The following is a 27,145-nucleotide window of genomic DNA, read 5'->3' on the forward strand; positions in this document are numbered from 1 at the left end:
TGATCACATATCCCAGGCTGTTGTATATGTAAAGGCCGACATCCTTGGCCGGAGCTCTAACCCCTTCTATGCCGCCATTCTTCCCAGAGGTCTCGTAGAATAGGACGGAGCATTGACATGTACACTTGTGGGGTCCCCGCTCTCATGATGACTGGTGAGCCAACATCAAATACTGTTCCCACAGATGGATAGACACTGGAGGCAGAATTATGGAGAGCTAAATTTGTTTTTGTTTTGTTTTTTGGATTCTTGGAGTTTTCAGGTTGCGTTCACATTGCATTTTTATTGGATTTATATTAACAATGTAATTGCAGCCTCATAAATGTAGCATTGGTATAATGGTTTCTATAGAAATATTAACTGAAAAAGTACAATAAAATAATAAGTGGGTTTTTTCTTATCCTACAAAAAAAAAAACTGAGCAGTGACTGTGCGACGGCTGTGTTCGCTTTTTGAAACGTGACGTCGAGGAGATACTTTCGATTGCAGATGCGTTTACGCTGAAATGCAAGCGATCAAGAGCAAGTGACACGTTTTGTTGGTTAACAACGCAAATAAGCTGTGGCATCAGGAAACGTCTAATCCCTGGGCTGCACGGTCAGCTGCTCCGATTGTTGGAATTTGCTGAGAGTTGTAGTTTTGGAGTGTCCAAGCCCAGAGCCCTAGTAGATTGCGGTGGTAATAATACATTAACAATATGCACAGAGAGATGTGTCGGTGCATGCTGGGAGTTGTAGTTTTGGGGGTTCTAGACTATACTACACCTCACATTGGTTAATGGGAGCAGCCATTATGAGTATACAGCCCTCTGGCTTTCTTGTGGGGGTCTGATGAAGGAATATTGCTTTTCCCTGTCTCCATAAGGAGGCTGCAGTCCTGCTAGAGGGAAGGCGGGGTGTGAAGATCTGGGCTTCTCCTCCTCCCTCTGCTAAGATCACATACACAGCTCAGCGCTGAAGACTCCAGGATCCCAGAGCCAGGAATATCCACATATCCCAGTAAGTGTCTGTATGTAGTGATGTTATGTAGCATGGTGTGTCCTGAGAGGGTGACAGCAAGCAGTGGAGGGGTCTGCCCCCACATCTCTGTGTAGGATGTTGCAGAAAGTTCCTGTTAGCAGATTTCCTGTGTCCATGTTGCTGTATTGTGTGTATCTCAGTCCATACTGATCCCTTTATTGGGCCTCTCTACCCTTCATGATTTTCCTTTAGAACTCAGGACTTTCAAACGTCACCAGATTTAATCGCCTGATGTAGATGACACGGAGCATGGTATGTGGCATCACAGGGTATGGGGCTCAGACTTCACAGTGACCGCTTGTTACTTTCTCTCTGAGGGAGAAGTTGAGAAACAATTGCAGAAGTTCTAAACATGTTGCAATCCTCCTGCTGATGATGATGTGCCTCCCCCTCCTGCCAGAAGACAGTGAAGTTTAATGAAACTATTGTGTGCTGTTCATGGGCAGATGACATACCCGTGCTCTGATTTTTGGGGCGCCATGTGTGTTCCTTTTGAAGAGCTGTGTATCCGCAAACTTAATTTTTCATCCGTTTTTAAAAATCTGCAAATAAAAAAGGGTCACGTGATGGTGTTGCCTAGCAACTGATCTGAAAATACAGACTGTACGTGAATGACGCCTGTGTGTCATCTACGGGAAGGTCCGGGCCGCCAACACGGGCAGGAACAGGACCTGCTCTGAGTTTTCTGCAGCCGCCACACGTATCCGTGAAAAACACGTTTATGGACATGGGTTTATTGAAAATGTATAACGCGCTAAAGAAAATACATGGAATAGTACACAGATGTACAATGCAACAAAAATTTAAAGTGACTCTCCACCTAGAAAATGTGATTTGACTATACAAAGGGCAGTAATAATCCACTTACCTGGTGCCCTCTGTCCTGCTCCCTATGCCCCATTACACACCTTTGCTGTCGAGTGATTTAAAGGAAGCTTCCCCAGTCACGCCCCCTATATTTCCTGGTTTAGGAAGGGGGCGTGTCTGTGACTTACAAGCAACTTCGCTGCAAATGGCAGCCGCCACTTTCAGAATCAAACCAAAAAAGCTTCACAAATTGTTTCGGAACTTATCTTTAGGCCACGTTCTCACGGACTCCTCCCGCAGTCACCTATTGAAGTGAGACTGCGTTTACTAAGTACAAGGCAAATGCAATCTCCAAGGTGATCGCAGGAGGAGTCTGCGGCTGGTGTATGGAAATGACACATGAGAACGCAGCCTTAATATTTTTATTTGAAATGTCCTGATCTCTGCTTGCTTTAAATGCTTGAGGATCTACACATAAAAAAGCAATTGTTAATGTTATATACAGCGTTAACATAAACATGCTTAATTGTAATTAATATGAATATTTTGACATTGACCTCCTCAGGCTTGTCCTGTAATTCGTGTCCGCTGCTGGTCACGTGATGCTGGCCACGGTCCTGTCTGTAGTGGCCGTACTGGTGGGTATTGTCCTTCTGATCGCCTGGCGGGTGCGTACCAATGGTGAGTGGGCGCTCTGGTGGCATGATAACTATCTGGAACGAATACGAGACTTTCTCTCTGGAACCACTCGTCCTATACGGATCCTGCAGTATGTACAGCACAATGCCAAACACGGAGACCCCCTCAGCGTTATCACTGCCATAGACTCCTACTGCTCCAAGGTGGAATGGGCCATGAATGTTGGAGATAAGAAAGGTAAGTAGTCATTTCAGCTATTATCTGATAATAGATAGAATAGTTATAGAATTATAGTTATTATAGTAGTTATATTCTTGTACATAGGGGGCAGTATTATAGTAGTTATATTCTTGTACATAGGGGGCAGTATTATAGTAGTTATATTCTTGTACATAGGGGGCAGTATTATAGTAGTTATATTCTTGTACATAGGGGGGGGCAGTATTATAGTAGTTATATTCCTGTACATAGGGGGGGGGCAGTATTATAGTAGTTATATTCTTGTACATAGGGGGCAGTATTATAGTAGTTATATTCTTGTACATAGGGGGCAGTATTATAGTAGTTATATTCTTGTACATAGGGGCAGTATTATAGTAGTTATATTCTTGTACATAGGGGGCAGTATTATAGTAGTTATATTCTTGTACATAGGGGGTAGTATTATAGTAGTTATATTCTTGTACATAGAGGGCAGTATTATAGTAGTTATATTCTTGTACATAGGGAGCATTATTATAGTAGTTATATTCTTGTACATAGGGAGCAGTATTACAGTAGTTATATCCCTGTACATAGGGGGGCAGTATTATAGTAGTTATATTCTTGTACATAGGGGGCAGTATTATAGTAGTTATATTCTTGTACATAGGGGGCAGTATTATAGTAGTTATATTCCTGTACATAGGGGGCAGTATTATAGTAGTTATATTCTTGTACATAGGGGGCAGTATTATAGTAGATATATCCCTGTACATAGGGGGCAGTATTATAGTAGTTATATTCTTGTACATAGGGGGCAGTATTATAGTGGTTATATTCTTGTACATAGGGGGCAGTATTATAGTGGTTATATTCCTGTACATAGGGGACAGTATTATAGTAGTTATATTCTTGTACATAGGGGGCAGTATTATAGTAGTTATATTCTTGTACATAGGGGACAGTATTATAGTAGTTATATTCTTGTACATAGGGGACAGTATTATAGTAGTTATATTCCTGTACATAGGAAGCAGTATTATAGTAGTTATATTCCTGTACATAGGGAGCAGTATTATAGTAGTTATATTCCTGTACATAGGGGGCAGTATTATAGTAGTTATATTCTTGTACATAGGGGGCAGTATTATAGTAGTTATATTCCTGTACATAGGGGACAGTATTATAGTAGTTATATTCTTGTACATAGGGGACAGTATTATAGTAGTTATATTCTTGTACATAGGGGGCAGTATTATAGTGGTTATATTCCTGTACATAGGGGGGCAGTATTATAGTAGTTATATTCTTGTACATAGGGGGCAGTATTATAGTAGATAGGGGAAGTATAATAGCAGTTATATTATTTTCAATATGGGCAGTAATAATAATAATAGTAGTTATATAGATGTAAATGTGATGCGGCAGTAAAACCTCTTGTCTGTATTTTGCCAGGTGAGATCCTGGATGCTGTGGTATTGGAGACGCGCCCTCGTTATGTCTTGGAGCTTGGCACGTACTGTGGATATTCAACTTTAAGGATTGCTCGTCTGTTGCCCCCTGGAGCTCGACTTATTACTATAGAAATGAACCCACACTATGCCCAAGTGGCTAAGGAGCTGTTTCAGCATGCAGGACTGGATACACAGGTGGGAAGCAGTCGCATTGTGCCAGGGACTTTTACATTTTACATTTACATTGAAATTTTACATTTCAATCCATGTCTTATACATCTCTTTTTTTTGTCACACGCTGCCCCCGATTGTCCCTTTATCCTCGTCCACCTATAGCTTTCCCCTATATCTGATTTTACACTCCCTACCAACCCTCCCTCCCCTTGTGGTGAGGCAGAGCAGAACGCCATGCAGTCCATATGTCAGCAGCGCAAGTGGCGTCTCCAAGAGGCTCTCCTGTATACCACACTACAGTGTCTGCAGCTGCCACTCCAGCTGTTTTCCCGCACTCCTCAATGCCCATTGAGTCCTTCCTCACTCCCTGCACAGGAAAAATCTGCAGAGAAGCGGCCAACAGGTCAGACATGCAAGGTGAGATCCCCAGGCCTGTAGGATCACTTCATGGATTCTTAGGATTTGCTAACTTTTGGGAGTTTCGCAGAGCAGAACACATAAGCATGAGATTAAGGTAATGATCATGGGGAGTTTTTTCGGTCTTCAGTTCAGTCCCATTCTTCTTGTGTTCTAGTTGTCAGGAGTAATCGACAGACGCCAGATAAAAGTGTCTCTGTAAGAGTGCCAACATTACAGCGTATAACCAAATACGTATATCCAAACCTTGCCCAGCCATGAATGCCTCAGATGCCATCATAAGATGGGCACCTACAATTTCCAATGCGATCTGGACTACAGTGTTATCTTGGCACCCAAAACAACTATCCTATATTCATACCGGCCACACAACCAAAAAATGTCCCTGTAAAAGTGCCCGCCATGCACGCCTCTATTACTGTGGCACCCAAATCGATCCTCCTATACGAACAACTTTGATGAATGCGGTCACAGGAATCACCAGTGCACTTTTTTCGCTGTATGGCGGTGTGTATGTATAACACGGGATGGGGCCTGCTATTCTGTATCTATGTGAGTAATGTGGAGGTTATCAGTGTGGATTGGAACTATCTGCTAAACATTTGCAAGTCATAGTTTTGGTTCCCACGAGAATACCCGGCTCACTAATCGGTGCTCGTCCTAATAATGCCTAGTCCACAGACCGGCAGATCTGCTCTTCCTACTTACTAATTTCCTCTTAGGGACATCATTTTCTCATACTGTATCTCTGTTTTGAAAAGGCCCTTAGGGAAAATGTATCTCCGCTATCTGTAAGAAGAGACTTTGCTGTTCCAGCAGGATGCAGAATACTCTGCTTTTAAATTTAAATGGGAGGAATTTGAGGAATTTGCCTTTTCATGACTCTTTAATATTCAGCTTTTTCAGGAACAGATCAAAATGAAAATAGTTTTTGACATGTTTCTTAAATCGTAGGTAGAGCTCTTGGTGGGATCCAGCACAATCCTGATTCCTCAATTGAAGAAGAAGTTGGATATAGAGAAGTTTGATCTCGTGTTTATCGACCACTGGAAGGTCAGTTACCTCCCGGACACCAAGCTACTGGAGGTAAGTACCTGGGATATGTGCTGATGTCTCATCCACATATTACATGCTATATGCTTGAACGGATTCATCTGTCTTCAGTTTGTTACCGCTGTTACAGGAGTATTAAAAATTCTGCATATTTCAAGATCTTTGTTTGCAGTCAGTGAATGAAATTGGTTAAGGAGCTGTCCCGGATTTATTCTATTGACGGATTTTCAGTACATGAACAGCAGGGGTCTGCCATAGATGATCCCAGCCCAGTGACATGACATTCAACATCATTCATCCTGTTTACAGCTCATTTAAGTAAATGGAGTTGAGCTTCAATACCAAACACAGCCACTATACAATGTATGGTGCTGTGTGACTAGGGTCCCAGGATAGGTGAGTATGCAAAAAAGTATTTTAACAACACATTGGGGGTCATTTACTAAGGGCCCGATTCGCGTTTTCCCGATGTGTTACCCGAATATTTCCAATTTGCGCCGATTTCCCTGTATTGCCCTGGGTTTTTTGGCGCACGCGATCGGATTTTGGCGCTGGCATACATGCGACGGAAATCGGGGAGCGTGGCCGAACGAAAAACCCGACGGATTTGGAAAAACCGCCGCATTTAAAAAACCGAAAGTGTCGCGGAGCTTGCACTTACCTTCATCCAGGATAGGCCGATGTACTTCAGTGCGTTCCGATGCTCTTCAGCGCAGCAGCGCCACCTGGTGGACAGCAGAGGAACTACCTTAATGAATCCCGGCCGGACCCGAATCCACCGCAGAGAATGCGTCGCTGGATCGCGAACGGACCGGGTAAGTAAATCTGCCCCATTGAGTAATTCGCATCTACAGTCTGAATACCCTACCCGCAACAACAGACAAAAAACATGTAATTTAATAGATACTCTCTTTATTCAATATCGATAATAACCTACCTGACCGTGTTAAGGAAGACTTCATGCGCTGCTAGGCCTCATTCACACATCGGTGAATATGTCAGTAAAATACATTCAAAACATTGCTAGCAGCACTCACAGACTGTGCACTGGCTAAATTACATGGATCGATAAAGGTTGCGGAGGACGGGACTTCGACTATCAACAGGAAAGAAGGGAATCCTTGTATCCCCACCATGCACCATGTCCATCATACTCAGTCTGATTCATGGATCAATCACATCTGTTTCTTCTAGCCTTGCAAATATGTGCCAGGCACTTCCTATGATAGCGGATAGACTCCCAGTAAGCAGCAATAGAACGTGTGATCCCAATGTCTATCCGTTCTTGCATACTCTGCAGCTGTTCTCCTGCCCCCCCCCCCCCATCATCATATGTCTGTGTTCTCGCGGGCACGCTGCAGCTTTATTTTGCTTCATTGCTCCGCCATCTGTGTCTTGCTTCTGTTGGCTTGTTATTCCTTCTTGGCATTATACCCTTGCCTCACTATACTGTATGGTAGCCCCTTGCCCCTGGTATGCCCGCTAACCTTCTTCTCTCTTCTCCAGGAATGCGGCTTGCTTAAAGCTGGCTCTGTTCTCCTGGCCGACAACGTCATTTGTCCTGGAACTCCAGATTATCTGAAATATGTAAGGAACAGCCCACACTACAAAAGCCAATACTTCCCATCACAGCTGGAGTACCTGCAGGTGGAGGATGGCGTGGAGAAATCCACCTTCTTAGGATGATGGACTTGTCTGTATAGAGAAGACCTGGGTCATCCTGGCCAGAGGAGGTCATTGGACTAGTGACAGGACCACATCAAGAACCACAGGGGGTATTTTAGTTGGTTGGAAGTTTCCACTTTGATGCCCCCTCATTAGATTAGATTGGGACCTGGAGCCAATGTGACTCTATGGGTGGTCTGGCTGTTTATTGAGATACCATGATGTACGTGACTGCTCACTTTTGGCAAGAATACCTGTTCTTCTGGCATCTGGTCATATAATGGGCCCATATAGAGAGACCCCTATCACCAGGTCCGCTCCTTGGATATCGATATTTTATTGCCTGCCAATATCAAACTGGAAAATGTAAGAATGATAAAATAAAAACATCAGTGAGCCGCTCTCTCACTTTGCTTCAATATATCTCCTGGTTCACGTGGCACAAATTACTTACAGATAATCTCCAGTTCTTTAGTAATTGGCATAGATGGGTATGGGCTTGTTTTTCTCATTCCTACAAACTCCCTGTACACATGAATGCTGTCTTAGACACCATTCACATGACCGTCGAGGGGACGAATATCTGCACAAAAATTTACGGCCCCATAGACGGCTATGGCGATTTGCCAGAGGTACGGTGCCACACGTACACAGGGAAAAGATGGAGCATTCTCTCCCTTTCCTTATGGAGAGGGAAAACGGTGAGCCGGACAAGCAAACATAAGTGTATTGAGTGTTCCCACAACATCCACAGGTTTAGCCAATGAGTATTGTGTCGGGTCATTCTGAGAAATGGAAACCTCCCACAGAGATTCTGATAATACCCCTCTAAGCCACTGGCAGCCAATAGTTGCTGCCAGTGTAGAGGGCACAAGCACAGGGAAGTCCACGTATTCCGGTATAGGACAAAAGCCACCGCAGCAGCACCTCAGCTAATAGGCTGTAATTAGAATAATGACAGGGGACTCAGGAATTTAGGTCACGCTGCAGGAGGGGGCTGCAAGGATTAGGGTACGACTTAGAGCTGGTATAATGAGGAAGGACACAGCCTAATTTAACTCTCCCTCCTCCAGTCTCATCATTAATATTCATCTTTCCTGCAGCCGTCTCCTAATGATTGATGACGTAAGCAGGTCTGTGAATGAAGGATGAGATCTGGTCAGGTGCTTGCAGTTGGATTGCTCTGGGGCTGAGGGGCTTATTTGCATATGCAAATCTACCCCGACCATCAAACCGCAGAAGCAAATGGAGCGGGACAAGTAGATTTCATTTACACTGAACTTCTTTGACAATCTGCGTCATGACATGTTTTTCTGTCTTGGCGTGCCATATCTCATTCATATTGCTATAAAGTTTGATGTTATTATACTGCTGTGGTACAATCAGATACTCTCCAGGTATTGGAGCGGCTGTGTGGATTGCACTGTAATACACTCTTGTATTGCAGAATAGAAGTTGCACTCCATCTAAACAGTCTGTGTCTCCACTGTACAGTGACATTGGGGAGATGTCACTCATGTTATACTTGTCACAGGAGAGATGAGCAGCGAATGTAGAATATACCTCATCTCTGCAAATGTCAAACTATGTCCACACTGGAAATCTGCCACTCCTATGAAAAACTGTAATAACATTATCCAGATAAGTTCTTTGGTTAGTAATGTGGACGCATTATTTGTTAAGGACCCCAAATTTTACATCTGTATTTCCAGGGTATGGGGTATCCACAAAGAGCATCTCTCCCACTAGAAGTTCCAGCAGGTTGGAATTGGGCACTTCATATTCACCACCAGTGTGTAATACTGTTATGGATGATTGACTTGAGGTCTAAACACCAGCTGACAACTATTTTCCAAGAGGTCACCTGGTACATCAAATTCCTGCACGGACATTCTGGAGCCTTTAGAGAGGGGACAGACAAACAATCTGCTCTCTACTATGCATAGACCTCTGTGCCTCCCGCCTGAATATTTCATACAAACTAATTTCTCTTTATTACTAAAGGGGTTGTCGGTGACCGTAAAAAAAACCTTGACGGCTGGAAGGGGGCTGTTAAAAAAAAAAAAAAAGTACTTACCTCTGCGGTCCCTCCTGCCATCTCTCCAACCAACAGAGGCACAGAAGCTACACTGTGTCCAGCTTCCAGCAGGCCACCCTCACCTGTCCCAATTCCCAGCGCTGTATAATGTGGGATGGGTGGAAGTGGTCGGTGGGCCGAAAGATGAGCGCAGCATGGGGTGTTCGGAGGGACCGCAGAGGTAAGTGAATGTTTGTTTTTTTAAGCAGCCCCCCATCCCGGTCACCAAGGGTCTTGGACAACCCCTTTAAATCTCAACACACATTGGCGGGACCTGGAGAACGTCAGCTGGATAACGGGGATAACTATTGTTATCTGCCAACACTGAGCTAAGAGTCCAACGAAACTCATGTTGAAGATTGAGTCCATTCTGTATGTAATGAGCGTAGTTGGAGTGTTATTGTATAGCATTAATGGGGTTTACTCATGAAAGAAAATGTGTTGTAGTGATGTTTACACAATAAAGAACATTTTAACTCCTTACTTTTCAAATTTACCCAGTTGTATTGCTGTTTTAGTGTGTGACAGGGGACTCTCTAAGAAGACACTACATGATTCCTCTGTGCTATGAGATGCTGTGTGCTGACAATGTGCTTAGATTATCAGGGTACAAGGTTTATATTCACTTTAATGTAGCTTCTAAACATTGTACTAATAAAGAACACAGACAATATGAGACATCAGATTATGAGATCCATATGATACTATTACATTCTCAGCTACATCTGAGACAAAACATACTTCCCCTTGGCCTAATAAATCACAGATTTAACTCCTTTGTGATCATGTTTATTGCATGGTCCGTCATGATTTTCTATATGATGCTACCAACTCTAAAGGGGTTTTCGAGACTAATTAAAAAAAAAAAAATAGTGGCCGGGAGCGGGCTGATAAAAAAAAATAAAGATGTACTTACCTTCCTTCTTGTAAACAAACATGGCGGCGGGAGCAGTGCTGGACTCGGCTTCCGGTCAGCCGTGGCAAACAACACCCACACGTCCCTATTCGCAGCATTGTATATGAGGGAGGGATGGTTGTCGGGTCCGGTTGGAAGCCGAATCCAGCACATGCCCCCGCAGCATTGTTTGTTTACATGGCGTGCGGACCGGAGCGTCAGCAGCGCGGGACTCCCGGAGGGCGCCGGAAGGCAAGTACATCTTTTTAATTAGTCTCATACAATTCCTTTAAAGTGAGCTGAAAATTAGAAGTATAAAGTCAAAATCTCCTCACCTTAAAATGCCCCCTACTGCCTACTGTGAGGCCCATGGGCTACACCAGGTAATGAAAGATACTTATGAAATGTCCAGATGTGTGACTTGTGTGTGTTTGCATATCCCAGTCTCTTAATACATAAAGATATTACTTTAATCCAAAAAGTGTGATGGTGTGAGTTGTCTTGTTCTTTTTCGGACTTGCTGTCTCATCATCCATGTTGGAGGGATAGCCAATACAACAACCCTGTACATCATCCCATTCTCAGGAGGTGTTGAAGATTTTCTGTAGAAGTGAGACGTTGGTGCGCGATTGTTCCTGCTCCAGCTCTGCCCGTTTCTGACGTCTCTGCATACGTTTCTTTCCAGCGTTTGATTTAAGCGCCTTTATTTCTTCTTCTGTCTTGCGTTGCAAGTAGCCCCATTGTTTTTTGGGCACAGTGCTGCCACCAGGTTCTGCAGCATTCTGGCGATCATGTTTGTCAAACTTTTTGCTGCGTTCCACATTGCGCACATAGAAGTCTGTCTCTTTCTTAACCTGCGAAACTTCTGCACGCATCCGCTGCCTACGCACCTGCCTCTCGATGGCCAGCCTTTCATGCAGATGGGACCACTCAAAGCGGTGGAGATACTGTGAAAGCATTAGCCGAGGGGTTACTAAGAGGACACAACAGACTATCAATAGAGATAAAAATCGCAAACCAAAGCTCACCTTCATACACCACAAGTCTTCAAAGAACCGACTCTTTTTCCGGTTACCCATTTGGGTTCTGTTCAGACTAGCTGCCACTCGCTTCGCCACACGTTTGTCTCGAAATTCCACCCATCCTTCAGTGAAGTCACGGGATCTGGCACCAGCTTTCTTCTTCCTCTTTTTAACAAAATGTTCTGAAAAAGACAAGTTTGTCAAATATATATATATATATATATATATATATATATATATATATATATATATATATATATACACACACACATTTATAAATTTCCTACTCTTGAAGGCCCATATCTTCTGCTCCCATATTTAAAGGCAACCTCTCACCACATTTTTTCACAAACACAGCAGGCTCTCATAGAGCTCTACGCCACTAAATGCCACCCTCTCAGCGAAAAATTGTTTCCCTTACATCCTAGGTAAGACTTACATACGCTAGGCAAGATAAAGTTGATTTTCTGGGGATGTGAGATAACAATTTTTAGCTAGAAGAAGGGTGGCAGTCCTATTAATGAAATGGACAAGTACAGCATAAATAGCTAAACGTTGCGTAATTAGAAAATGTGTACATTTTATGGTGAAAATGAAAAGCTGGGGTAAGCTAAGAGTTCCATGGCACAAAACAAAAATTTACAGCAGACTGGAAGTTTCCTCGGGAAACCAGAATCTCCTTGAATCTACAGAAGTTACTGCAGGTGCCTACATCTCCCTCTGTCTGGGGTAATCTCGTGCATATTCTCCATTAATAAACTTTAATTCTTACTCTCGGGCTGCAGAAAAATCCTTCCCACTTCCCCATAGACGCTCAACATGGTGCGGACGTTACGTGGCCGGAGCCGGGGAGGGATGTGGCCCAGGTATATAATTCCGGGGATAGTTTTCTTCTTTTTGCTTTCTGAATCCTTCTTCTCTTCTTCCAATATGCCTTCATCATATTCTCCCTGGATGCTTTCCCCTCCATCCTCCACCATGTCAGTATCAGCTTCTCCTTGAGACCTCTCTCCTCCGTCCTCTACCACCTCATGTTCACTCTCTTCCTGTGAGCTCTCTCCTCCGTCCTCTACCACCTCATGTTCACCCTCTTCCTGTGAGCTCTCTCCCTCGTTCTCTTCCACCTCATGTTCACCCTCTTCCTGTGAGCTCTCTCCCTCGTTGTCTTCCTCATCATCAGTTATGGTCATTTGCTCTTGTTTGTCTTCCATATTGTTCTCTATAATAGAAGAATATAAAGAAGTTTTGTTTTTATAAATATTTTTACATTTTCCCTACTTACTGGTAACAAAAAAAAATAAATATCAGACTGAACTGCGCCGCCACTGACTAGATGTTGTGAACTGCCACATAGTGAATCAGGTTGTAGTATGGTACCTAAACTGCCACATAGTGAATCAGGTTGTAGTATGGCACCTAAACACTTATACCGGTACTCGCCTAGTCCCTCGGTGCATGCGCGTTCAAGCAAGTTACAGCGAACCTGTCACCACACTTAACCCCCCTTATCTACAAACAGGGCCTTCTTCTGGAATATGTATGACTCCTAGAGGTGTTTTTAGCATATTTCTAGGTTGCAGCATGAATGAAAAATCATCCTATTTTCTTTTGTAGGATGCAATTAGACAGTCAGGCAACCCCCCCGCCTCCCGCAGCCAGGCAACCCCGCTTCCTGCAGTCAGTCTGCTCTGCCTAACTGTGATGTCATTCTTTGACTACTTGGAGATCTAGGGGGGCATGACTGGGCCAGATGCATATATTGGGTGGGGTTGCCCAACTGCTTCCTACAAAAGAATAAAAGATTTTTAATTTATGCTGCAACCTAGAAATATGCTAAAAACACCTCCAGGGGACATATTACAGAAGAAGGTACAGTTTGTAGGTTGGGTGACCTGCTCCCTTTAATCCATTGTATTACAACACAGTTTTAGTTGCTGCATCATGAGAGGAGGGGTTGGTGCAGTATATGCAGTTGTGAGTCAAACATGCCTCAGACTCTAGGGGAGAAGAAAGGTTTTTTTAAATTATTTTTACCCATCTACAGTTATTGATACATGTCAATTTGGGACCCTACACCATAGGTCCATAAAGACCAGTAGTTGGTTTAGGGTCCCAACTCGATCTGTCAGGTCCTCTTTGGAGTCTTTCTAGGAATAGCAGAAGCAGTGCCAGCCACTCATTATGCCCCACTGCCTGCCTATTGAACAGATTTTTGATATAAATATGCTATATTACGGAAGTCAACCTTTGGATACATTTGTAAAGCATATTGTTATGTAAAGCCCCTGGATTGTAAAACAGCTGGTCAGTACTGAGTTCCCTGCAGAACAACACTTGACCTGCTCCACAGAAATGCCGTGGTCACACCGTGCGGTATCTGCTCTGCACACAGCCGAAGCATATAGAACCCGTACATACCGAGAACCAGAAACGACGCGGCTCCAAGATCCGTCACTTCTCAACACGCAGCGTGCGCTTCACGTCGCAGAGCGATGGCGTCACACGGCGTCAGCAACGAACGAGGGCGGAGTCTGAGTCTGGTAGAAAGGCGGGACGATTCGGAGGAGACCATTCACGTGGTGGGTGGGGACAAGTAAAAGGGCGGGAAAAGTGAGCAATTGGAAGACTCTGGTAGTTTATGTGGTTCTCTGTGGTAAAGAAGAGGTTGTGATTACATGCGCGGGTTTATGTGACGGAGACGGCTTCATGTAGTCCCTGTACACACAGAAGTGGGGCATTAGGTCTGTTAAAGTAATACCAGTGACTGGCTGTGGTAAGGGACCGAGGCAGATGGTAGAGAGCACTCCAAGTTTGTCACGTTACAGTAATATCAGATATCAATCAGAAATCTGAGCGGAGCTGCCAGGAAATATTCATGTAAAAAAATGAAAAATCGCTAAACTGAGGTAAATGTGGACTAGAAAACCAACGCGAGCGCCATGGATGGACAAATCCTAGGAAATAGCTGAGGTATATCATGTATACAGGCGGGAAAACTACCAGGACTGCCATTTATTATAGTGCCAAGAAGTGCTTAGCTAGCAGTGTCACACAATGTCACATAAGTTTAGATAGGATTAGATACACAGCCCTGCAGGCTTATTACACATGATGGGATTAGATACACAGCTCAGAAGACAGTATCACACATGATAGGATTAGATACACAGCTCAGCAGGCAGTATCACACATGGTAGGATTAGATACACAGCTCAGCAGGCAGTATCACACATGATAGGATTAGATACACAGCTCAGCAGACAGTATCACACAGGATTAGATACACAGCTCGGCAGACAGTATCACACATGATAAGATTAGATACATAGCTCTGCAGACAGTATCACACATGATAAGATTAGATGCATAGCTCTACAGACAGTATCACACATGATAAGATTAGATACACAGCTCGGCAGACAGTATCACACATGATAAGATTAGATGCATAGCTCCACAGACAGTATCACACATGATAGGATTAGATACACAGCTCAGCAGGCAGTATCACACATGATAGGATTACATACACAGCTCAGCAGGCAGTATCACACATGGTAGGATTAGATACACAGCTCAGCAGGCAGTATCACACAGGATAGGATTAGATACACAGCTCTGCAGGCAGTATCACACATGATAGGATTAGATACACAGCTCAGCAGACAGTATCACACAGGATTAGATACACAGCTCGGCAGACAGTATCACACATGATAAGATTAGATACATAGCTCTGCAGACAGTATCAAACATGATAGGATTAGATACACAGCTCGGCAGACAGTATCACACATGATAAGATTAGATACATAGCTCCACAGACAGTATCACACATGATAGGATTAGATACACAGCCCTGCAGACAGTATAACACATGGTAGGATTAGATACACAGCTCAGCAGACAGTATCACACATGATAAGATTAGATACATAGCTCTGCAGACAGTATCACACATGATAAGATTAGATACATAGCTCTGCAGACAGTATCACACATGATAGGATTAGATACACAGCCCTGCAGACAGTATCACACATGATAAGATTAGATACACAGCTCAGCAGGCAGTATCACACATGATAGGATTAGATACACAGCTCAGCAGGAAGTATCACACATGATAGGATTAGATACACAGCTCAGCAGGCAGTATCACACATGGTAGGATTAGATACACAGCTCAGCAGGCAGTATCACACAGGATAGGATTAGATACACAGCTCAGCAGGCAGTATCACACATGATAGGATTAGATACACAGCTCAGCAGGCAGTATCACACAGGATAGGATTAGATACACAGCTCAGCAGGCAGTATCACACATGGTAGGATTAGATACACAGCTCAGCAGGCAGTATCACACATGATAGGATTAGATACACAGCTCAGCAGACAGTATCACACAGGATTAGATACACAGCTCGGCAGACAGTATCACACATGATAAGATTAGATACATAGCTCTGCAGACAGTATCACACATGATAAGATTAGATGCACAGCTCGGCAGACAGTATCACACATGATAAGATTAGATGCATAGCTCCACAGACAGTATCACACATGATAGGATTAGATACACAGCCCTGCAGACAGTATAACACATGGTAGGATTAGATACACAGCCCAGCAGACAGTATCACACATGATAAGATTAGATACATAGCTCTGCAGACAGTATCACACATGATAGGATTAGATACACAGCCCTGCAGACAGTATCACACATGGTAGGATTAGATACACAGCTCAGCAGGCAGTATCACACATGATAAGATTAGATACACAGCTCAGCAGGCAGTATCACACATGATAAGATTAGATACACAGCTCAGCAGGCAGTATCACACATGATAAGATTAGATACATAGCTCTGCAGACAGCATCACACATGGTAGGATTAGATACACAGCTCAGCAGGCAGTATCACACATGATAAGATTAGATACACAGCTCAGCAGGCAGTATCACACATGATAAGATTAGATACACAGCTCAGCAGGCAGTATCACACATGATAAGATTAGATACATAGCTCTGCAGACAGCATCACACATGTGTGATCACATCAGCACATTGTAATGAATGAGGATGAAAATCCCCATTTACTGCCATACTATAGTATAGCGGTATATGATAGGATCAATCAGACAACAGGGAGTCGTAAAAATTTTAAAAAAAGTTATAGTTAAAAAATCTAAAAATTCAAACCACCCCCTTTCCCTAGAACTGATATATACACTCACCGGCCACTTTATTAGGTACACCTGTCCAACTGCTCGTTAACACTTAATTTCTAATCAGCCAATCACATGGCGGCAACTCAGTGCATTTAGGCATGTAGACATGGTCAAGACAATCTCCTGCAGTTCTCCCGAGCATCAGTATGGGGAAGAAAGGTGATTTGAGGCCTTTGAACGTGGCATGGTTGTTGGTGCCAGAAGGGCTGGTCTGAGTATTTCACAAACTGCTGATCTACTGGGATTTTCACGCACAACCATCTCTAGGGTTTACAGAGAATGGTCCAAAAAAGAAAAAAAATCCAATGAGCGGCAGTTCTGTGGGCGGAAATGCCTTGTTGATGCCAGAGGTCAGAGGAGAATGGGCAGACTGGTTCGAGCTGATAGAAAGGCAACAGTGACTCAAATCGCCACCAGTTACAACCAAGGTAGGCAGAAGAGCATCTCTGAACGCACAGTACATCGAGCTATGAGGCAGATGGGCTACAGCAGCAGAAGACCACACCGGGTGCCACTCCTTTCAGCTAAGAACAGGAAACTGAGGCTACAATTTGCACAAGCTCATCGAAATTGGGCAGTAGAAGATTGGAAAAACGTTGCCTGGTCTGATGAGTCTCGATTTCTGCTGCGACATTCGGATGGTAGGGTCAGAATTTGGCGTCAACAACATGAAAGCACGGATCCATCCTGCCTTGTATCAACGGGTCAGGCTGGTGGTGGTGGTGTCATGGTGTGGGGAATATTTTCTTGGCACTCTTTGGGCCCCTTGGTACAACGCCACAGCCTACCTGAGTATTGTTGCTGACCATGTCCATCCCTTTATGAGCACAATGTACCCTGTAACATCTGATGTCTACTTTCAGCAGGATAATGCGCCATGTCATAAAGCTGGAAGCATCTCAGACTGGTTTCTTGGACATGACAATGAGGTCACTGGACACAAATGGCCTCCACAGTCACCAGATCTCAATCCAATAGAGCATCTTTGGGATGTGGTGGAACGGGAGATTCGCATCATGGATGTGCAGCCGACAAATCTGTGCAACTGTGTGATGCCATCATGTCAATATGGACCAAAATCTCTGAGGAGCTTCCAGCACCTTGTTGAATCTATGCCACGAAGAATTGAGGCAGTTCTGAAGGGAAAAGGGGGTCGAACCCGGAACTAGCATGGTGTACCTAATAAAGTGGCCGGTGAGTGTATATATATATAAACAGTATAAATCATAAACACATTAGGTATCGCCGCATCCAAAATGCTCGATCTATCAGAATATAATAACGTTTTTTTTCGCTGCATTTAACCCAGTACCAGAAAATAGCGCCCAAAGTCGAAAATGGCACTTTTTTGCCATTTAAAAATTTGTTAAAAATTCTATAAAAAGGGATCAAAAGGTCGTACAGTCCTAAAAATTATATCATTATAAACGTCATCAAAAGTCGCAAAAAATGACACCACCCACAGCTCCGTTCACTAACGTATGAAATAGTTATTAGTGGCAGAATATGGCAAAATAATTTTTTTTTTGTACAGGAGGTTTTAATTTTTGAAATTAAAATTTTGAAAACATTATAAAACCTATATACAGTCATGGCCAAAAGTTTTGAGAATGATACAAATGTGAATTTTTACAAATTCTACTGCATCAGGTTTTATAATGGTGATTTGCATATACTCCAGAATGTTATAAAGAGGGATCAGCTTAACAGCAATTCATTGCAAAGTCAATATTTGCCTAGAAAATGTACCTTTTTCTCCCAAAACACATTTCAACTTCATTGCAGGCGCCTTAAAAGGAGCAGCTAACATGGTGTCAGTGATTGCTCCAGTAACACAGGTGCAGGTGAGGACAGGGCTGGGTATCAATCTGTCAGAATTAAGTAAGAATCACACCCCTGGACACTTTACAAGGAGGCTGGTGCTTGGCCTCATTGTTTCTCTTCTGTTAACCATGGTTATCTCTAAAGAAACACGTGCAGTCATCATTGCACTGCACAAAACTGGCCTAACAGGGAAGAGTATCGCAGCGAGAAAGATTGCACCTCAGTCACCGATCTATCGCATCATCAAAGAATTCACGGAGAGAGGCTCCATTGTAACCAAAAAGGCTCCAGGAGCCCAAGAAGGACCAGCAAGCGCCAGGACTGTCTCTTACAAGTGTTTCAGCTTGGGGATGGGGCTCCCAGCAGTGCAGAGCTTGCTCAGGAATGGCAGCGGGCAGGTGTGAGGCATCTGCACGCACTGTGACACTGCGGAGACTCCTGGAGCAAGGCCTGGTGTCCAGGAGGGCATCAAAGAAGCCACTTCTCTCCAGAAACCATCAGGGACAGACTGATAATTCTGCAAAAGGTACAGGGAGTGGACGCTGAGGACTGGGGGAAAGCCATTTTCTCTGATGAATCCCCTTTCCAATTGTTGGGAGAAGACAAGGTGAGCGATGCCACCAGTCTTGTCTCATGCCACCTGTAAAGCCTCCTGCAACCATTCATGTGTGGGGCGGCTTCTCAGCCAAGGGAATCGGCTCTCTCACAGTCTTGCCTAAAAACACCTCCATGAATAAAGAATGGGACCAGAATGTCCTCCAGGAGCCACTTCTCCCAACCGTCCAGGAGCAGATGGTGATGAGCAATGCCTCCTCCAGCATGATGGAGCACCTGCCATAAAGCAAAGATGAGAACTAAATGGCTCAGGGAACAAAACATAGAGATTCTGGGTCCATGGCCTGGAAACTCCCCAGATCTTACTCCCATTGAGAACTTGTGGTCAATCATCAAGAGACGGGGGACAAACAAAAACCGACACATTGTGACAGAATGCAGCAGTGATTGTGCAGGAATGGACGGCTATCAGTCAGGATTTGGTGCAGGAGGTGAGTGAGAGCTGCCAGGGAGAGTTGCAGAGGTCCTGAAGAAGAAGGAGAGGTCCTGCAGATTCTGACTCGCTGCAGTAACTCCTCCTACCTGACAATAAAAGCTTCTGTTCCCCATAATATGATTGCACTTGTATGGGGCGCACAGTGAAATCCGTAAAATCCTGGCCTACAAGAAAGCACCGCAAATGCGTTTTTTTCATTAATTTCGCTGCATTCGGAATTTTTTCCCTCTTCCCAGTACATGACATGCCATCGCACACCTCTGTACATGGAAAAATAAAAAAGTTTTAGAATTTTGAAGGTGGGGAGTGAAAAATGAAAACGAAAAAGGGCCTGGGCGGTAAGGAGTTAAGTATCCCCATGTGTCTTAAAAAAAGAAGTTATGGCCCTTAAACTGCCATGTATGAAAATTCACTAATGCCTGGGTCATTCACACGTGGTGTCCTGACAAATCTTTCTTTCTTTGTTACTATGCATTTTCCAGCTTTGATAGAGTTTTTCGTCATTGCAGAAGTGTAAGGCTGATGTCACACATGGCGTTTTTGTTGCATTTATTTTCATTGAGTTTTTGCATTCTTGAAAAACGCATCATATTTGCGTATTGGCTTTTTCAATGGGTTTTAGGTTAAAGTGTCTTAACTTGGAGTTTTCTCCCCTGCGATTTTTTTGTCTGCATTTTGGAGGTGCATTTTCATTGCGTTTTTTGCAAAGCAGTCGCGTTTTTGAAAACACATGCTTTTGGGTGAAGACACACATGGCGTTTTTGGGCCGTTTTTACTAAGTGCATTTTCAGATCGTTAAAAACGCATGCATTAAAAAACGCATCCGTTTTTTTAAAAACGCATGCGTTTTTGTCCGTTTTTCATTGCGCAATTTCGGAAAAACGGACAAAAACGCATGCGTTTTCAAAAAACGCATGCGTTTTTTAACGCATGCGTTTTTAACGATCTGAAAACGCACTTAGTAAAAACGGCCCAAAAACGGCCCAAAAACGCCACGTGTGTCTTCACCCTTTGTGGTTTTCCTTTTGAAATGCATGCAATTACTTTCACAAACTGCAGGGACAACAAGATCGCTGCATTTTTACAAATTTCAAGAGACACATCTACCTGCACTTACTGCACTTAATATCAGAAAACATTTAAAAAACGCGGGTGCATCCGTTTTCAATGCTTTTAAAAATGCAACAGAAATGCGACAAAAACGCCACGTGTGTCACCGGGCCTAAGGTTGTGTTCACACATTGCGTTAACACACACGTTTTTAAATGCATCACAGTGGCTGAGAAGATCTGTCAGCATTGTGTTTTAAAAATCGCATGCTTTAACGCCACCTGTGAACGCACCCTGGGGGTGATGTCACACATGGCGTTTTTGGTCCGTTTTTAAACATCCGTTTTCAGTCCGTTTTTGGCAGTTTACCATGCGTTTGACTGCTTACAACCTGTGAATCTATTAAGTTAATTGGGAAAAACGGACCAAAAACGCTGTGTGTGGCATCACAGTAAACGCTTTTTCACACTTTGTTGTCCTTTTTGCGTTTCCAGAAGGAATGTGAAAGTAGTCTTCATGATCCAATATAGCAGGGCAGCTATAATACGGCAGAGCCATGGTCTGCAGTCCCCTGTGTGAGCAGTCCCCTCTCCTATTGCCAAATTAAAAAGCTTCCTATTAATTATAAGCAAGATCTACTGGTGGGGGCCTGTGTGGTATCGTGCAGCCAGTAGGGTATAATTAATGTGAATACACAGCCTCAGATGGGAGGGAAAGGGATTTGGGGGATGATAATCGGGTGCGGACAGCTGCCTCCCATCCAGGGATTATAGGCACAGATCGGTACTGCTCACATAAAGCCTCCATCCATTATACATTATTACATGACCCTGTGCTGGCACCACCTCCACAGCCTGTGCACCTCTGCTATCACACACGCTGCCTGCATTCTGCTGCTCAGCTGTTACCTCTGAGCTGAGCACCTGCACCCTGGAGGATCACAGCAGCAGGTGATAGGCACAGTGATCAAGGGGTCTACCTGGTCAGAAAGCCCTTCTATTAGCCAAAAAGTGTAGCAGTCAGGATACAGTATACATAATAACAATACCGATCTGACCACTGCGGTGCTAGTGAGCCTTCCTCTGTAAGGTGGGAAACCGAGACTCACCGACTAACTGACATCTTTATATTTAGTATCTCCGAGGACACTAAAGTGAGCGCCAATCTTGGCTTGGAAAAACACATTTTGAGTCCCCTATGAATGGTGTCAGAGTGAAAAGAAGACGTCACTCAATCTTGAACATTTTCTTTAGTTTCTTCAAATTATAGTGTGGTGAGCTAGATTATAGCAGCTGACTTTTTGATATGAAGTACAGCTGCTATCTATATATATATATATCTTTGACTATTTGGTTTGTGGGGGTCTGGAGAACTAACCCTCGTTGGATAGCTATGGCCCTTGAAATCCTTAGGTATATTTTATTTGGGACATATTACAAACTGCACGGCTAAATAAAACAGTGCTAGCCTATCAAATGCATTGATCACTGTATCTGCACCCACTGTTCTTCCCATTTCAGGGACACAGCTAGGTGTGGGTTAAATGCAGAATGCGGGAACATCAGTGGGTGCAGGCACTACACCGAGTATGGGAATGTAAATAAGAAAATCTGCAGTACTGAGTGTGAAAAATCCAGCGTAAAAATATTAGTAGATGAATGTTCCCTACTCAGCACTGTACCCACACCCACTAATGTTCCCCTACTCAGCACTGTACCCGCACCCACTAATGTTCCCCTACTCAGCACTGTACCCACACCCACTAATGTTCCCCTACTCAGCACTGTACCCACACCCACTAATGTTCCCCTACTCAGCACTGTACCCGCACCCACTAATGTTCCCCTACTCAGCACTGTACCCACACCCACTAATGTTCCCCTACTCAGCACTGTACCCACACCCACTAATGTTCCCCTACTCAGCACTGTACCCGCACCCACTAATGTTCCCCTACTCAGCACTGTACCCACACCCACTAATGTTCCCCTACTCAGCACTGTACCCACACCCACTAATGTTCCCCTACTCAGCACTGTACCCACACCCACTAATGTTCCCCTACTCAGCACTGTACCCACACCCACTAATGTTCCCCTACTCAGCACTGTACCCACACCCACTAATGTTCCCCTACTCAGCACTGTACCCGCACCCACTAATGTTCCCCTACTCAGCACTGTACCCACACCCACTAATGTTCCCCTACTCAGCACTGTACCCGCACCCACTAATGTTCCCCTACTCAGCACTGTACCCGCACCCACTAATGTTCCCCTACTCAGCACTGTACCCACACCCACTAATGTTCTCATACTGAGTACTGTACCTGCTGCACCCACTAATGTTCCCATAATGAGCACTGTACCTGGTACCACTAATGTTCCCATACTCAGCACTGTACCTGCACCCACTATTGTTCCCCTACAGAATACTGTACCTGCACCCACTAATGTTCCCTTACTCAGCACTGTACCTGCACCCACTAATGTTCCCCTACTCAGCACTGTACCCACACCCACTAATGTTCCCCTACTCAGCACTGTACCCACACCCACTAATGTTCCCATACTCAGCACTGTACCCGCACCCACTAATGTTCCCCTACTCAGCACTGTACCCGCACCCACTAATGTTCCCCTACTCAGCACTGTACTCGCACCCACTAATGTTCCCTTACTCAGCACTGTACTCGCACCCACTAATGTTCCCCTACTCAGCACTGTACTCGCACCCACTAATGTTCCCTTACTCAGCACTGTACTCGCACCCACTAATGTTCCCATAATGAGCACTGTACCTGGTACCACTAATGTTCCCATACTCAGCACTGTACCTGCACCCACTAATATTCCCATACTCAGCACTGTACCCGCACCCACTAATGTTCCCCTACTCAGCACTGTACCCACACCCACTAATGTTCCCCTACTCAGCACTGTACTCGCACCCACTAATGTTCCCCTACTCAGCACTGTACCCACACCCACTAATGTTCCCCTACTCAGCACTGTACCCACACCCACTAATGTTCCCATACTCAGCACTGTACCCGCACCCACTAATGTTCCCCTACTCAGCACTGTACCCGCACCCACTAATGTTCCCTTACTCAGCACTGTACCCGCACCCACTAATGTTCCCCTACTAAGCACTGTACTCGCACCCACTAATGTTCCCTTACTCAGCACTGTACTCGCACCCACTAATGTTCCCATAATGAGCACTGTACCTGGTACCACTAATGTTCCCATACTCAGAACTGTACCTGCACCCACTAATGTTCCCTTACTCAGCACTGTACCCGCACCCACTAATGTTCCCCTACTCAGCACTGTACCCACACCCACTAATGTTCCCCTACTCAGCACTGTACTCGCACCCACTAATGTTCCCCTACTCAGCACTGTACCCACACCCACTAATGTTCCCCTACTCAGCACTGTACCCAAACCCACTAATGTTCCCCTACTCAGCACTGTACCCGCACCCACTAATGTTCCCCTACTCAGCACTGTACCCGCACCTACTAATGTTCCCTTACTCAGCACTGTACCCGCACCCACTAATGTTCCCTTACTCAGCACTGTATCCGCACCCACTAATGTTCTCATACTGAGTACTGTACCTGCTGCACCCACTAATGTTCCCATAATGAGCACTGTACCTGCACCCACTAATGTTCCCATACTGAGCACTGTACCTGCAGCCACTATTGTTCCCCTACAGAATACTGTACCTGCACCCACTAATTTTCCCTTACTCAGCACTGTACCTGCACCCACTAATGTTCCCTTACTCAGCACCGTACCCGCACCCACTAATGTTCTCATACTGAGTACTGTACCTGCTGCACCCACTAATGTTCCCATAATGATCACTGTACCTGCACCTACTAATGTTCCCATACTGAGTACTGTACCTGGTACCACTAATGTTCCCATACTGAGTACTGTACCTGGTACCACTAATGTTCCCATACTGAGTACTGTACCTGGTACCACTAATGTTCCCATACTCAGCACTGTACCCACACCCACTAATGTTCCCCTACTCAGCACTGTACCCAAACCCACTAATGTTCCCCTACTCAGCACTGTACCCGCACCCACTAATGTTCCCCTACTCAGCACTGTACCCACACCCACTAATGTTCCCATACTCAGCACTGTACCCGCACCCACTAATGTTCCCCTACTCAGCACTGTACCCGCACCCACTAATGTTCCCTTACTCAGCACTGTACCCGCACCCACTAATGTTCCCCTACTAAGCACTGTACTCGCACCCACTAATGTTCCCTTACTCAGCACTGTACTCGCACCCACTAATGTTCCCATAATGAGCACTGTACCTGGTACCACTAATGTTCCCATACTCAGAACTGTACCTGCACCCACTAATGTTCCCTTACTCAGCACTGTACCCGCACCCACTAATGTTCCCCTACTCAGCACTGTACCCACACCCACTAATGTTCCCCTACTCAGCACTGTACTCGCACCCACTAATGTTCCCCTACTCAGCACTGTACCCACACCCACTAATGTTCCCCTACTCAGCACTGTACCCAAACCCACTAATGTTCCCCTACTCAGCACTGTACCCGCACCCACTAATGTTCCCCTACTCAGCACTGTACCCGCACCTACTAATGTTCCCTTACTCAGCACTGTACCCGCACCCACTAATGTTCCCTTACTCAGCACTGTATCCGCACCCACTAATGTTCTCATACTGAGTACTGTACCTGCTGCACCCACTAATATTCCCATAATGAGCACTGTACCTGCACCCACTAATGTTCCCATACTGAGCACTGTACCTGCAGCCACTATTGTTCCCCTACAGAATACTGTACCTGCACCCACTAATTTTCCCTTACTCAGCACTGTACCTGCACCCACTAATGTTCCCTTACTCAGCACCGTACCCGCACCCACTAATGTTCTCATACTGAGTACTGTACCTGCTGCACCCACTAATGTTCCCATAATGATCACTGTACCTGCACCTACTAATGTTCCCATACTGAGTACTGTACCTGGTACCACTAATGTTCCCATACTGAGTACTGTACCTGGTACCACTAATGTTCCCATACTGAGTACTGTACCTGGTACCACTAATGTTCCCATACTCAGCACTGTACCTGCACCCACTATTGTTCCCCTACAGAATACTGTACCCACACCCACTAATGTTCCCCTACTCAGCACTGTACCCACACCCACTAATGTTCCCATACGCAGAACTGTACCTGCACCCACTAATATTCCCATACTCAGAACTGTACCTGCACCCACTAATGTTCCCATAATGAGCACTGTGCCTGCACCCACTAATGTTCCCATACTGAGCACTGTACCTGCACCCACTAATATTCCCATACTCAGAACCGTACCTGCACCCACTAATATTCCCATACTCAGAACTGTACCTGCACCCACTAATGTTCCCCTACTCAGCACTGTACCCACACCCACTAATATTCCCATACTCAGAACTGTACCTGCACCCACTAATATTCCCATACTCAGCACTGTACCTGCACCCACTAATATTCCCATACTCAGCACTGTACCTGCTCCCACTAATGTTCCCATACGCAGAACTGTACCTGCACCCACTAATATTCCCATACTCAGAACTGTACCTGCACCCACTAATGTTCCCATAATGAGCACTGTGCCTGCACCCACTAATGTTCCCATACTCAGAACCGTACCTGCACCCACTAATATTCCCATACTCAGAACTGTACCTGCACCCACTAATGTTCCCATACTGAGCACTGTACCTGCACCCACTAATATTCCCATACTCAGAACCGTACCTGCACCCACTAATATTCCCATACTCAGAACTGTACCAGCACCCACTAATGTTCCCCTACTCAGCACTGTACCCACACCCACTAATATTCCCATATTCAGAACTGTACCTGCACCCACTAATATTCCCATACTCAGAACTGTACCTGCACCCACTAATGTTCCCATACGCAGAACTGTACCTGCACCCACTAATATTCCCATACTCAGAACTGTACCTGCACCCACTAATGTTCCCATACGCAGAACTGTACCTGCACCCACTAATATTCCCATACTCAGAACTGTACCTGCACCCACTAATGTTCCCATACTCAGAACTGTACCTGCACCCACTAATATTCCCATACTCAGAACTGTACCTGCACCCACTAATGTTCCCATAATGAGCACTGAGCCTGCACCCACTAATGTTCCCATACTCAGAACCGTACCTGCACCCACTAATATTCCCATACTCAGAACTGTATTTGCACCCACTAATGTTCCCATACTGAGCACTGTACCTGCACCCACTAATATTCCCATACTCAGAACTGTACCTGCACCCACTAATATTCCCATACTCAGCACTGTACCTGCACCCACTAATGTTCCCATATTCAGAACTGTACCTGCACCCACTAATGTTCCCATACGCAGAACTGTACCTGCACCCACTAATATTCCCATACTCAGAACTGTACCTGCACCCACTAATGTTCCCATACGCAGAAC

At 44.8% G+C, this 27,145-nt stretch overlaps 3 protein-coding genes across 11 annotated transcripts in view; 2 read left to right on the plus strand and 1 right to left on the minus strand.

Annotated features, from left to right (window-relative positions):
- Positions 1–660: 660 nt before the first annotated feature.
- On the plus strand, positions 661–7,852 carry LOC140077685 (catechol O-methyltransferase A-like). 3 transcript variants are annotated; one of them, XM_072125044.1, is made up of 7 exons: positions 661–998; positions 1,212–1,271; positions 2,392–2,702; positions 4,122–4,315; positions 4,457–4,711; positions 5,666–5,797; positions 7,271–7,852. In XM_072125044.1, the coding sequence occupies exons 3-7, from the start codon at positions 2,429–2,431 to the stop codon at positions 7,448–7,450; spliced, it is 1,035 nt and encodes a 344-aa protein (XP_071981145.1). In that variant the 5' UTR covers positions 661–998; positions 1,212–1,271; positions 2,392–2,428; the 3' UTR covers positions 7,451–7,852. The 3 variants fall into 3 exon arrangements, with proteins under 3 accessions (XP_071981145.1, XP_071981144.1, XP_071981147.1); XM_072125043.1 differs by lacking the exon at positions 1,212–1,271; XM_072125046.1 differs by lacking the exons at positions 1,212–1,271; positions 4,457–4,711 and having other exon boundaries at positions 666–998.
- Positions 7,853–10,116: 2,264 nt separating this feature from the next.
- On the minus strand, positions 10,117–13,995 carry ABT1 (activator of basal transcription 1). Of its 2 annotated transcripts, none has more exons than XM_072125047.1 (4): positions 13,842–13,995; positions 12,196–12,642; positions 11,430–11,605; positions 10,117–11,348 (listed from the first exon to the last, which is right to left on the minus strand). In XM_072125047.1, exons 2-4 carry the CDS (start codon positions 12,632–12,634, stop codon positions 10,983–10,985), a joined length of 981 nt encoding a protein of 326 aa, XP_071981148.1. In that variant the 5' UTR covers positions 12,635–12,642; positions 13,842–13,995; the 3' UTR covers positions 10,117–10,982. The 2 variants fall into 2 exon arrangements, with proteins under 2 accessions (XP_071981148.1, XP_071981149.1); XM_072125048.1 differs by lacking the exon at positions 13,842–13,995 and adding an exon at positions 13,763–13,827.
- Positions 13,945–27,145, plus strand: part of LOC140077683 (metabotropic glutamate receptor 6-like) — a 63,483-nt gene continuing 50,282 nt past the window's right edge. For 2 of the 6 annotated variants that reach the window (XM_072125032.1, XM_072125038.1), the window contains exon 1: positions 14,052–14,164. The gene's annotated coding sequence lies outside the window, so the exon portion shown is untranslated. Of the gene's footprint in view, positions 14,003–14,051; positions 14,394–21,798; positions 21,868–27,145 lie in introns of those variants that run through there. The other 4 variants (XM_072125037.1, XM_072125031.1, XM_072125034.1 and 1 more) reach the window with 4 other exon arrangements.

This window comes from Engystomops pustulosus, chromosome 9, assembly GCF_040894005.1.
Source record: "Engystomops pustulosus chromosome 9, aEngPut4.maternal, whole genome shotgun sequence".
In the NCBI taxonomy this organism is placed as follows: domain Eukaryota; kingdom Metazoa; phylum Chordata; class Amphibia; order Anura; family Leptodactylidae; genus Engystomops; species Engystomops pustulosus.